General features: G+C 41.2%; 1 protein-coding gene across 1 annotated transcript; it reads right to left on the bottom strand.

Annotated features, from left to right (window-relative positions):
* Positions 1-300: 300 nt before the first annotated feature.
* Positions 301-9,675, bottom strand: LOC145342595 (olfactomedin-4-like). Its single transcript, XM_080188141.1, has 5 exons — positions 9,626-9,675; positions 9,319-9,465; positions 8,457-8,675; positions 7,736-7,892; positions 301-1,890 (listed from the first exon to the last, which is right to left on the bottom strand). Exons 1-5 carry the CDS (start codon positions 9,665-9,667, stop codon positions 1,082-1,084), a joined length of 1,374 nt encoding a protein of 457 aa, XP_080044267.1. The 5' UTR covers positions 9,668-9,675; the 3' UTR covers positions 301-1,081.
* Positions 9,676-13,091: the final 3,416 nt, after the last annotated feature.

The raw sequence follows: 13,091 nt of genomic DNA, 5'->3' as shown, positions 1-13,091 counted from the left end.
AGATTATAGAAAAGGTGACGTTTAATTATAATATAAGCACATAGCTAGAAATTAGCTTGCCAACATAACAGTTTTACTTTGATATTAGATCTTCATTTTTATTTTTAAATGCTTTTTATGAATGGAGCTTAACAAGTTATGATTCTTCATATTACAGCATAGTAGTGATTGAACCAGCGAACTCTTAAGATGCTTGGTTGAAAGTGAAGTTTCAATATTATTGCTAAATGTTAAATGTCAAAATCCAAAGAGACCAAAATACCAATACTTACATCAATCTCATTTTGCTTTGCTGCCCCATTCACCTGAATTACCTGTTATATGCATTTTATATCACATTCAAAGGAACAGGATTGAAGCATTATTTGTCATGAATTCTTTCAGAGCACACCTAGCCTAGACAGATTTTAGATGCTGCAGATATTAAATATTCAATCTGAATAGACAAGTCGCTGAAATCCTTGTGTATTCAGTCCAGAAAATTGTGAGTTACTGCAAAGATGCTTTACTGAGTCTAGACAGATGTGTCTTGTTGAAAGGTCAACAATTTGAAACATTAACTGTATCTACCTACAGATGCTGCTTGACCAACTGAATACTTCTAATATTTTGATTTTTATTTCAGACAGATATCAGATACAGTCAAGGTTACACAACTGGTTCAAATAGATATGAGTTGCTGCTGCAGATGTTATGAACTCAGTTCAGGCATCTATCTTACTTACATACTGAGGAGCAATAATTAGTATGCATTATCAAGATAGTTTCCAAATAAACTTTGTCTTTGTCAGTTTTATTTAGCACAAGGGTCACACTAAGCACATTACAAGATATAAAACTTGAAACATAAACTTATCATGAGGAATGACAAAGATCTTAAAGAAAATAATGTATCATCTAATTACCACATCACTTGGTTTTCCACAAATCTGTTCTAAAGAATTGCCACATTTCATTTTTTTAGCTGCTCTCTCTTTCTCTCTCTCTTATATATATATAACAGTGCATGTGGTTTTCGACTATTATCTAGACTAGAACAGATTTTTTTTCATTGCATGGATCTTAGGAACCTACATTCAGTTTATTCAAAGGTTAAAGTATAACTCACAACATAAGCATCACTGTACACATATAGTTTCCTGTCTTGTGGGTTGTAGTTCATGTACTGGATGCCAGGCAAGACTTTTCGAAACCTGATATTCAAATCATTTCGTTCAACTCCGCTGACTGTGTCAAACATGTAAAAGATCTCTTCTATTTCAGAGCTTATGTACCTGGTGGCATACACAACCCCACACACCAGAAAGGCATTGGTTGCTGATCGTTTGAATAGGGTGGTGTTCCAGCTTTCCAAGAGCGACAGGTCAGCTGCATTGAGCCGACTGACGACCAAATTTCCAAAATTGAATTCGGTTGAGTAGAGGACCCAAAGCCCATTTTCATCTGTTGCTAGGTCCATGTCTGTGTACCCGTAACAGGAAGAAAATGTGCAGTATGGAAACTTGTCATTATAACCAGCAAATGGCAAGTTGACAGATATGACTGCGTGTGTGGTCATGTTAAATTTGCAAAGCTTGCCCAAATTGTAGCAATTGTAATAGTAGGCATTTCCATACATTAACCCATTGGACCCTTGGGGATTATAAGTTTGAAAACTCACATCTTTGTGAGCACTTTTCATGAGGAAATTAGCATAAGAGTTGTAAAGACGAATCTGAGTTCCAAATCTATTGCTACTGGATAGAATTACAAGCCAGTGCTGATCCTCATTCCCAGGTGCTGGTAGCGGGTCTTTCCCCCAGGAACCATATGGGTAGGATGTCCCATAATGATTGAGCATTGAACTCTTGGGATTCGAGACTGTTTTTAATTTTCCAAACGAACAGGACCCTGTGAGAAATCCCAACAAACCCTGTTACAGTTGGTAAACAGCAATATGTACAATATAATAATATTCAATATAATAATATTTAAAACACAGAAAGAGACTAGGAATCCATTTGATCTTTTCCATTTGTTGTGATCAAAACTTAGTCATGATTTTAGACTGCTCAGACATCACCCTCCTTGAGAAAACAGCCCCAGCCTGATCTGGTGTTATCCTTGTAGATTTTTTTGTAACTTCTCCAGTGCATTTATATACGTGTTGCAAACTGGAGCAGAAATATACACAATCCTCTTGAGTCTGGTCTAACTAAGCTCCCACATAAGTTTAACAAAACTTCGCAGCTTTTTAGTTCCTTGTTAATCTTACTTTCTAATGATGTTATTGATAAGATTGGTGGTACCAATAGCACATTTAGACCCTGTGGGTGGGATCTTACTGACTCGCAATGCCAGTTGATTGGCGTAGCAAGCTGGTAAGATAGGATGAGAGGCATTCACACCCAATTTCTCATCTCTCGCAATCTTTCCAGCCCTGTTGTGCCAGCGAAAGCAGCTTCACATCCGAGAAGAAAATGAGGCTGATTTAAATATTAATGACATTTTTGCATGTCATAAGTAAGGCTGGACTAAATAGTCCAGGCCCTCTTACCTCAGTCCCCTTGCCGGTGGGACCGGAGGCCATTGAAGCCCCGTGGTGGTTGGGCAGGGCCAGGCAGTGTCCAAGGGAAAGGGCCTGATGAGGCAGGGCCTGGGGCTGAAACTTGAGGGCACAGGGCCTAATGGGGAGCAGAACCTCAAGGGGGCAGAACCATAATGGGAGGGAGGTGGTGGGGAGCTCCACTGGGGGTGGAAAAGGGGATGGTTGACTAGCTGGGTGATGGGGGGGGGAGGGGTAATCAGCCGAGGTCATTATTGAGGAGGGAGATAATCGACTAGAACTACAATCGGGGGAGTGGCAATCAGCTGGGGCAGAAATCGAGGGGGAGAGATGACAGATTTCTCAGTATACAGTGGGAGATTGGGGCACCTGCACAAATGCGTTCCTGCAGATCAGCAGCCGGCCTTACAGGCGGGCTGAGATACCACCCCATCTACTAGTGAGATTCACATTATGACCTCTATTGCACAGAGTGACGTAAATTACCATCACTTACTGCACCGAAAAAATGGGTGAGAAATCCTCCTGTTTTCTTGCCCGTTTTACACATAGAATTTTTTTGAGAAAATTTCACCCTATATCTGTGGGGATGGTGCTCTAACATCTTCCAAAGTGAGAACATGTAACGCAAACCAATGGTTTTCATTCCTCTAGAGCCCTATCAAACCAGCCATTCATTCACAGCAATTACATAAGGCTATTCTTTTGGAAGTCCAATCAGAATGCCTTACTTTTTGTTGAAAACTGTTTTTTTTGCTGTGATATATTGAATCACTGGATAGAATTAGGAGCTGATTTGTTGACTTTAAAGCCCTTTGCAAAACATTGGTATTGAAGCCAATTACACCTGGGGTGAGATAAGTGAATTCATAATGACAAAAAACAGTTACCACGTTCTATTCTGTGTGCCTTTAGCCACCTTAGCACTGAAGGAACTTTAAATTACATGAGACAAATGGCACAGAAACTGTCCAATTGACTCAACCAGTCCATGCTGGTTTTTATGCTCCATTCCAACTTCCTCTCACCTTTCCTCACCTAAATCTATTATTGTAAACCTCTATTCCCTTCTCTCTCAAGTGCATGTTTAGCTTTCCTTTAAATGCATCTATACCATTCCTTTTAACCACTCCGTATGGTAGCAAGTTCCACATTCTCATCATTCAGTGAGTATCTAGTAAATGGCAGAACCCTTAACAATATTGATAGGCAGAGGGATCTTGGTGTACAAGTATACAGGTCACTGAAAGTGGCAACGCAGATGGAGAAGGTAGTCAAGAATGCATACGGCATACTTGCCTTCATCAGGCGGGGCACTGAGTTTAAAAATTGGTGAATCATGTTGCAGCTTTACAGAACCTTACTTAGGCCGTTTTGGAATATAGTGTTCAATTCTGGTCGCCACACTATCAAAAGGATGTGGAGGCTTTGGAGAGGGTACAGGAAAGATTTACCAGGATGTTGCCTGGTATGGAAAGCTTTAGCTATGAGGAGAGGTTGAGAAACTTGGTCTGCTCTCACTGGAATGACAGAGGTTGAAGGGCGATTTGATAGAAGTCTACAAGATTATGAGAGGCATGGACAGAGTGGATAGTCAGAAGCTTTTTCCCAGGGTGGAAGAGTCAAATACTAAGGGTGTAGGTTTAAAGGAGATAAATGAGCCATGTATTTTACACAGAGATTTTATTACACAGACATGTATTTTACAAGTTGGTGCCTGAGACTCATTGCCGGGAGAGGTAATGGAAGTGGATACGGTAATGACTTTTAAGCGGCATCTTGATAAATAGATGAATAGGATGGGAATGGAGGGATATGGTCCCTGGAAGAGTAGGGGTTTTGGTTCACTTGGGTGACATGGTCAGTGCAGGCTTGGAGGGCCAAAGGGCCTGCTCTTTGTTCTTTGTACCTTTGGTTTGGTTTAACCAAGATTCAATACACAATTAACTTCTCTACTTTTCAACTCTATCCTGCTAGAAATAAAGAAATAAAATGCTTGGTTTGTTTTATTGTGGCCTTGCTAACATTTGGTGTAAGTTTTAGTGATTGGTGCACTTGTACTCTGAGATCCTTTTATTCCTCTATCCCACCTAGACTTGCACATGCCAAGTAATAAATGACTTCCTTATTCTTTCTACCAAAATATACTACTTCATATTTATCTGTGTTTAACTTCATTTGCCAATTATTTAACCAATCTCAAGGGTTATTAATGTCCTTCTGTAACATCATGCAGTATTAATATCTAGGAGGCAGTTATATGACGAGCATGTGATTGAAAATAATGCCAAAAGTGAGGGTTTGATTCCCATTCTGGCTGAGGTAGACTTAGGGTCTCCCTCCTTGCCCTATTCCTGAGAGTTAGGTGGCAGTGGCAAACCACTACTGACAAAAATTGTCAAACAAACAGCCCAGGATGCAGCATCTGCTGACAATGAGACAAGGACCTACCTTTAGGTAGAGCACACAAGCCATACCATACACTATCCCACCCCAATCCACAAATTTAGAAATTGTGTTTTTGATTCCAAATTGTTAATGTAAAGTATGAACATAAGTAGTGCTGGCACCAATACTTGTGCAACATCACTTCCCACCTTTGCCACTCTAAATGACTACTATTTACTCCCATTCTCTGCCTTTCTTTTTGAAGCCAGCTAAAAATCCATTCTGCCATTTGTTCTAATCCACATTGTCTGACCTTATTGTTTGATCGATTGTGGGAGACCTTGTTGAAGTCCTTTTGAAAATCCAGATAAATCACATCTTGTCCATTATTCTTGGCTGTCCTTCTAGGTGGTTGAAGTCACAGGTTTGCTATAGGTTTGTCTACTTGCTATGTTACCATCTCAAAAAATTCAAGAAGGCTAATCAAACAAGATACTTGAAATTTATGGTATTAGATTTTTTTGTTTCTAGATGTTCTTCTTTCCCTTAGTAAGGATCCCATTATTTTTCCTACGACCAATGTTTAAGTGTCTGGTTTATAGTTTCCTCACCATGTTCTATCCCCTTTCTTAAATATAAGAATCTCATCAGCCATCCACCAATCCACTGGAACTAGACCATTTTCAACAAATGATCAAATATGAGAAGTAATTCCTCTGCTATATTTCCCCTTGATTCTGTTAAAAAATATGGATACAATCCATCCAGGCCAGGGACATTATCCTGTTTGAGTTGGATTTGTTTATTCAACAGAAACTCCCTGGAATTTCCTTTCTAACAGCACTCTGGGTGTCCCTACACAACAAATGGACCATAATGGTTCAAGCAGGTAACTCATCACCACCTTCTCAAGGACAATTAGGGATGATCAACAAATGCTGGCCTAGCCAGTGAAGCTTGCAACCCAATGAACAAAGAAAAAAGTTTAATACAACCCTTTTTAAAATTATAATCACACTCATCTCATTGTTCATTCATCATTCAATGTCATTTCTACTTGTAAATACTGAAGTGAAATAATCGTTTAATATTTCTGCCATCTCTCTGTCATTACTGCAACATTGTCCTGTCAATCCCTCACTGGTTCTATTACCAAACCATCCTTCCTTTTTAATCAATGTGGGCCTTTACATTCCTTTCAGTGTTTGGTACCCAAAGTAACTCATGAGTTACCAATGTGCTCTCATATCCATTATGATCTATGGAACTCCTAGTCCACTGGATTAATCCAGGACCAAGGTTTAAAATACTTTGTGATTAAGTGTTGATGATGCGTATGTTATATAAAGTGTCTGCCTTGTTGCTACCCTGAAGAATTGAGTCTTTTTTACTGTAAAAATGTATTCATTTGTTTTTGAGACTTCAGTAATACTTGCAAAGAGCCCATCCCTAGTCACCCTGCATACACTAAGATTTAAAAACATAGCTTAGAACTGGAGACACAAACAGGTCTGACTGGGCAACAGTGGCAAGTTACCTTTTTTGGTACCAGTCCACAAATGTATTTATCTGATGAAAAAGCACACGTCTGAAATGTTCACTCTTCACAAATAGTTTGAAGTTTTCTTTATTTATCAGTTATAAGTAGGCTTACATTAACACTGCAATGAAGTTACTGTGAAAATCCCCTAGTCGCCACACTCTGGCACCTGTTCGGGTATACTGAGAGAGAATTTAGCAGGGCCAATGCACCAAACTAGCACTTTTTTCAGACTGTGGGAGGAAATTGGAGTACCCAGAAGAAACCCACACAGACACAGGAAAAATGTTCAGATTCTGCACAGAGAGTGACCCAGGCCGGGAATCAAACCTGGGTTCCTGGCACTATGAGGCAACAATGCTAACCACTATGCCACTGCTGCCAGATACTGCCAGACTTACTGAATATTTCCAGCATTTTCTGGTTTTATTACAAAGTTGTTGAATTTGTTTGCAGGCATGCTGGGATTTGAACTCAAGGTTCTGGGTTGCTACTTCTGTGAAACAACTCTGGGACCACTGTACCTGTAGGGCCTTATTCCATCCTTACCAAACCACTTCAGTTGGTTTACTTGTTGTCTGATTGACATTCTGTGATCCTTATGCTATAAATGCAGGATTGAGTGAATGGGATGAAAGCCAAAATGTTGTTAATCAAATGGGTGATTACACAATTTGGGAAGAAGTTTTTTTGTTTTTATAAAATGAAATCATGGGATTTGGGCATGATGGCTAAACCAGCTTTCATTGCCCATTTCTAGTTGCCCTTGAGGAGGTGGCTGTCTACTGCCTTCTTGAACTAGATCTGCAACTAGCCGAGATGGAAATACCATCAAGCAAATAATGTTGAACATGGTAAGTCAGGGAAAAGAATTGCAGGGCTACAGTAAAAGATCTGGGGAATGGGAGTTATTGCATTAGTTTTTCAAAGAACTGGCACAGGTCTGATGGCCCAAATGGTCTCTTTCTATCCTGTACAATTCTATGCCATATCAAAACATCTAGTGATTACCACTGGGCATCATCTTCGCTGGTGACTCAGGATACGATGTGGAGGCTAAAAGCAGTCCGTTTTGAAACTGATCCATTTATTCTGGCTTTTCCAGCTGATTTGCCTTGAACACGTGTGTTTCTTTGTTGCAAAAATTAAAAGGGACAAAACTGAATTAAGGCACCAGCAATATCTCATATCACCTGAATGGATAAAGTCAGGGCAGATTCTTCCTGTTGTCTGTGCGTGACAGTGTTGCCAGTTGTACTCACCTGGCTGTGGAGTGACATGTGGGGCTGGAGTTACTAATAGTGCATTCTGGCAAGCAGTCAGATTCCTTTTCAGGATGATATTTCTTCTGTGTCTTTGAACTACTTTAAGACGGTCATATTTCTCTAATTCATTTACTTTGTTGGTAAGATTTTGTGCCTGTTGGATAAAAAAAAGAACATAAGAAAAAAACTGCCTGAAAGGGTGGTAGTGGTGGGAACCATCACATTCAAGAAGCATTTAGATGAAAATTTGAAATGCCACAGCATACGCAATGAAGCAAGCGCTGGATTAGAATAGATAGGTGTTTGACGGCTGATGCAGTCACAATGAGTCAAAGGTCCACTTTTCATGCTGTAATGACTCTAATTTATGTTTATATAGCACTTTAGACCAACTCAAGAATGCTTTGCAGCCATATTTGAAGTGCAGTCACTTGTTGGCATGTAGGAGGCATGGTAGCCAATTTTGGCACAGCAAACACCGACAAAAAAACATGATAATAATTAATGTTGGTTGCATAAGTAACATAGATCCCCGATGCCTCTCCAAGTTTCTCTAGTGATTACTTGACCTACACTAATCAGAAAGCTCTAGGTTTGACTCCCAATTTGGGATGAATTGGATTCCTCTGTCATGGGAGTTTCAAGTGACTTCAAAGCTTCCCAACCCTCAATATCACACATACCCACACAAAACCAATTAACACTGAACTCGTCTTACCTGCGTATTCAGATCAGTTCTCTCATCATTGTTCCTAGAGCATTTCTCTTGAAGTTGGTTAAGCAAGTCATTCAGCTCGGCAATTTCGATCTCTATTATCCGAAATGAAATGATACTATAGAGTTCACCGTCATATTCTTCTTTGAATTCATGAATGCGCTTCACGAGGTTATTCAGTTTCTGCTCCACGTTGGCAATAATTTCAATGGGTTCCCTAAACTGTGAATTAAACAAAAGGCATGTTTCTCTGTTCAAAAGATTGGGATATGGAATCAACTGGTTAACAGCAAACCAGCACATCATAGGCTGATACTCCAGTGCAGAACTGTGTCTCTCAGATGAGAAATTAAACCGGGGCTCAGCTGCAATATCAGGTTAAAGACAAATTACCTATACTACTACTGGAAGAGGAGTGGGGATTTTCTGCTGGTGTCTCAGCCTACATTAATTAATCTCTCAGTCAGCCTAAAACAGACGACCCTGTCTTATTGATTGTTGAACAATTTCCTACAATAATGCTTACACTAAAGAAAAACATTTTCACTGACTGTAAAACACTCTGCGACTTCCTCAGGTAATGAAAGGAGCAATATAAATGCAAGCCTTTATTTATTTCGGGGAAAAAAACCCTTCCGACATCCCCTGCCTCTTTATCTGTGTGCAGGGACAGCGAACCCAAAACCTACCAATGGCTGGGGCGGGCTACAGGCAACCCAACTCAGCACAGTAATCCATCGTTTCCACACACATCCCGGGAGTGCTGGGTCACAGGATGGAATCATTTCATCGTTTGTTGGGAGTTAGGGTTAGGAGATTCCGGAAAGTAGGGAGGAGTTGGCTCTCCGCTGCCCGCCCCACTCACCTGCTGAACGTTCAGCCTCTGGCTGCAGTTCTCTGAGACCGAATACAGTTGCTCAAATTGGTGGCGAGGGAATGGCCCATCTGATACCTGAAGATCGCAGTAGCATCTCTTCGCGACCCGAGCCTCTGCCGGAACACCACGATCCGCCTAATAGTGGGCAAAGGGAGAATTCAATGCAAAATGCGTGGATCAACGCTCAGCATCAAAGAGTAGTCAGGAATAAATCCATTCCCGCCCCTCATGGTGTAGATCTATCCCAGTCATGTTCCCTGTGATCAATTACTGGGAGATTGAATGCACTACTTACAGAGGCAAAGCCCAGGAATAAAAACAAGCCGAATATCCCCATCGCTCCAACCCAATTCTAGTTGCGGAACTTATCTAGAGACATGAGTATTTATATAAAAGGAGGGGGGGGGAAGGGGGCGGGGACTAGGGGAGGTGTGATTCACCCAGGGGTCCCTCCTATAACAGTAACTCTCTCGTCGCTGGACAAGTTCCTCTTCGATGGTGATTGTATGGGTTAAAAATATCATCCACAGTGCTGGATCTGCCAGAAGTGCAATGGCATCCATCATCCGCACTTCCAAAGCTTTGCTGAGACCGTTTGCGTGTTAGAGAAAGAAGAATCCTCCATCAAGTGAGGTGGGAAGGGCTGTGCCTCAGTTACTACATTGACCTGACTCTTCAATGATTCAAACAAGGGTGGGTAGGTAGAAGGTAGGGTTGCCAACCCTCTGGGATTGGCCCAGAGTCTGCAGAAATTCAAGATCAATCTGTGTGTGACCCTGCAGAAAAATCACAGTGACATTCAAAAAGTTTTGGTCACATCCTTTGAACGTTTCGCTGTGCCAGATATAAAAATATTGACAATGGGGGAAATGGAAGACTGACAGTCCAGCATCATTCAATTGAGTGATATGTCTTTTTGCTTTCCAATTAGTGCACGAAGGCAGTGTGTCACAAGGATGGATGTGTTGGCCAAGTAATGGCTATTGTGTGGGATCAAATCTCCAGGAATACATTTAATCACAGTTGGCAACCCTAGAGGAAGGGATGATGTTTTGCTTGTGTTTCATGTCACTAGAATCCCACTGTTTCTTGTTCATGTGAATGTAACCCTGGATTGTTTCATAGGACCCAGGCTGTAAATCTGACCTGACATCCATCCAGGGCAAATTTGACTCTGTAACTGAATTAGTTGGAAGCTTTAAGCTCAGTCTTTATTTTAACCAATCTTTATTGTTAAATTCCTGTTTTTGGGGGTGATTACAGTAAAATGTGAGTATTCCCTCCAATGCCCCCACAAAATGCAGTATTGCTTTATTGTTAGCCGTGGTCTCGTGGTAGTATCCCTGTCCCTGAATCAGGGGCCTGGGGTTCAAGCCACACTCCAAAGATTTCAGTACAAAATCTAGGCTGACAGTTCAATGTAGCACTGAGGAGGTTCTGCACTGTCAAAGGTACCAATTTTAGAACATAGAACATTACAGCGCAGTACAGGCCCTTCGACCCTCGATGTTGTGCCGACCTGTGAAACCAATCTAAAGCCCATCTAACCTACACTATTCCAATATCATCCATATATTTATCCAATGACCATTTAAATGCCCTTAATGTTGTTGAATCCACTACTGTTGCAGGCAGGGCATTCTTTACTCTCTGAGTAAAGAGCCTACCTCTGATATCTGTCCTATATTTATCCCCCTCAATTTAAAGCTATGTCTCCTCGTGCTAACCATCTCCATCCAAGGAAAAAGGCTCTCACTGTCCACCATGTCTAATCCTCTGATTATCTTATATGCCTCTATTAAGTCATCTCTTAACCTTCTTCTCTCAAATGAAAACATCCTCAAGTCCCTCAGCCTTTCCTCATAAGACCTTCCCACCATACCAGGCAACATCCTGGTTAATCTCCTCTGCACCCTTTTCAATGCTTCCACATACTTCCTATAATGCGATGACAGAGCTGTATGCAATACTCCAAGTGCAGCCGCACCAGAGTTTTGTATAGCTGCAACATCACCTCATGGCTCAATCCCTCTACCAGTAAAAGTTAACACCCCGTACGCCTTCTTAACAACCCTATCAACCTGGGTGCCAACTTTCAAGGATCTATGCACACGGACACCAAGATCTCTCTGCTCATCCACACTTCCAAGTAACTTACCATTCGCCCAGTACTTTGTATTCCTGTACCTCCTTCCAAAGTGAATCAATTCACACTTTTCTGCATTAAACATTAAATTTTGGAATGGGACATTCAGCCACATCTACCTGTCCTTTCAGGTAAATGATCCCTTCACCCTATTCAAAGAGTGAGTGATCTCTCTCTGCTATTCTGGTCAATATTGGGTAGAATCTTTCCATGGTAGAGAATATTTTTCCACATGGGAAAAGGCAGGTGCCATCCCTGATGGTGTGTGTCTGGCCACCTATGGATACAGTCTGTCCTACACATGACTGTGTCATTGAGACATGGAGCCTCTGGCTCTGCTGGCACTCTGACCTGGCATTGAAAGGCTGCCTCCATTGTGCTGCTGAAATCAGTACCCATGAGGCAGCTGCTGTGACATTAGAAAGATTCCAGCGGAATGCTCTCCATCTCCCTCATTAGCTTCCTAATTGATAATTATTGTCTATTCACTGCTGCCAGGTTGGCAGCCCCTGCCATTGATGATCCACATCTGGCAAGATTGCCTAGTAAAAAGTCTGACAACACCAGGTTTTAGTCCAACCGATTTATTTGATAGTAAACTCACAAGCTTTCGAGGGGACTCCCTCTTCGTCAGGTGAATGGAGAGTACTCTGGAGAGTACACTAAAACCTAGTGTTGTCAGACTTTTTACTGTGTTTACCCCAGTCCAACGCCGGCATATCCACATCAAGATTGTCTAAAGGCAGGAATAGCCTGCTGACACTCTAATCTCAATGTTTACTCTGGTCTTGCCTTTAAACTCCCTCCACAGGACCAGGAAGATTCAACACATTAACCTCCCCAATGAAAATCCCTAAAGCAGATCTAAAATCTGGTCGTTATCTGATTTTTGATCATGGGACCTTACTGTAAACAAATTCACTGCTTGGTTTGTTACACTATAACAATGGCCACACTGCAAAGGTATTCCTTAGCTGCAGAATGCTGTTGGGCCTGTGGTCATTAAAGTTGTATGTAAATGCAGGTTCTTTCTTTGTAAGACATACCTTTGTCTGAAGTCATACAGGAGTTACCCTCTTTGAAACAATCCTTTCCTTCATCCCTAATGACTGACTGCATTAAGCATTTTCCTGAATTCTGATGTTAAACTAATGAGTCCATCGTTACTGTGGTCCACCTTATTTCCTTATGTAAAAAAAAAGAGACTACAATAGCCTCCTTCCAGTCTTTGAGAACTATCCTACAGCAAGGGGGCTCCTACAGTACATATTTTTTAACATATGGAATCATGTTGCCTTTTCTTCATTGTAGATGGATTAAAATCCTGGAACTCCCTTCTTTACTGTAGAGCACCCCATGGACTGCAGCAATTCAAGAACGCAACTACCTACCACTATCTCAAGAGAAATTGGAAATAGATAATAAATGCTGACTTTGTCAGTTACATTTACATCTCATAAAGGATTAAAAATTAAATAATCCTTTGAGATAAACTGCCTTATTTTCTGATTTTTAATTCTATCTAAAGCAATTGGTGGGATTTTACAGCCTTGCTCGTCCCGAAACCTTAAAATCCCGCCCAAGGTCACCTTTCCATGGTCTGTCCGTCTCCCGC

Source organism: Carcharhinus amblyrhynchos, chromosome 4, assembly GCF_965287045.1.
Source record: "Carcharhinus amblyrhynchos chromosome 4, sCarAmb.v2.hapA, whole genome shotgun sequence".
NCBI classification, from domain to species: domain Eukaryota; kingdom Metazoa; phylum Chordata; class Chondrichthyes; order Carcharhiniformes; family Carcharhinidae; genus Carcharhinus; species Carcharhinus amblyrhynchos.
The sequence above is the reverse complement of the archived record's forward strand: the minus strand, read 5'-3'. Positions and strand labels throughout refer to the sequence as shown.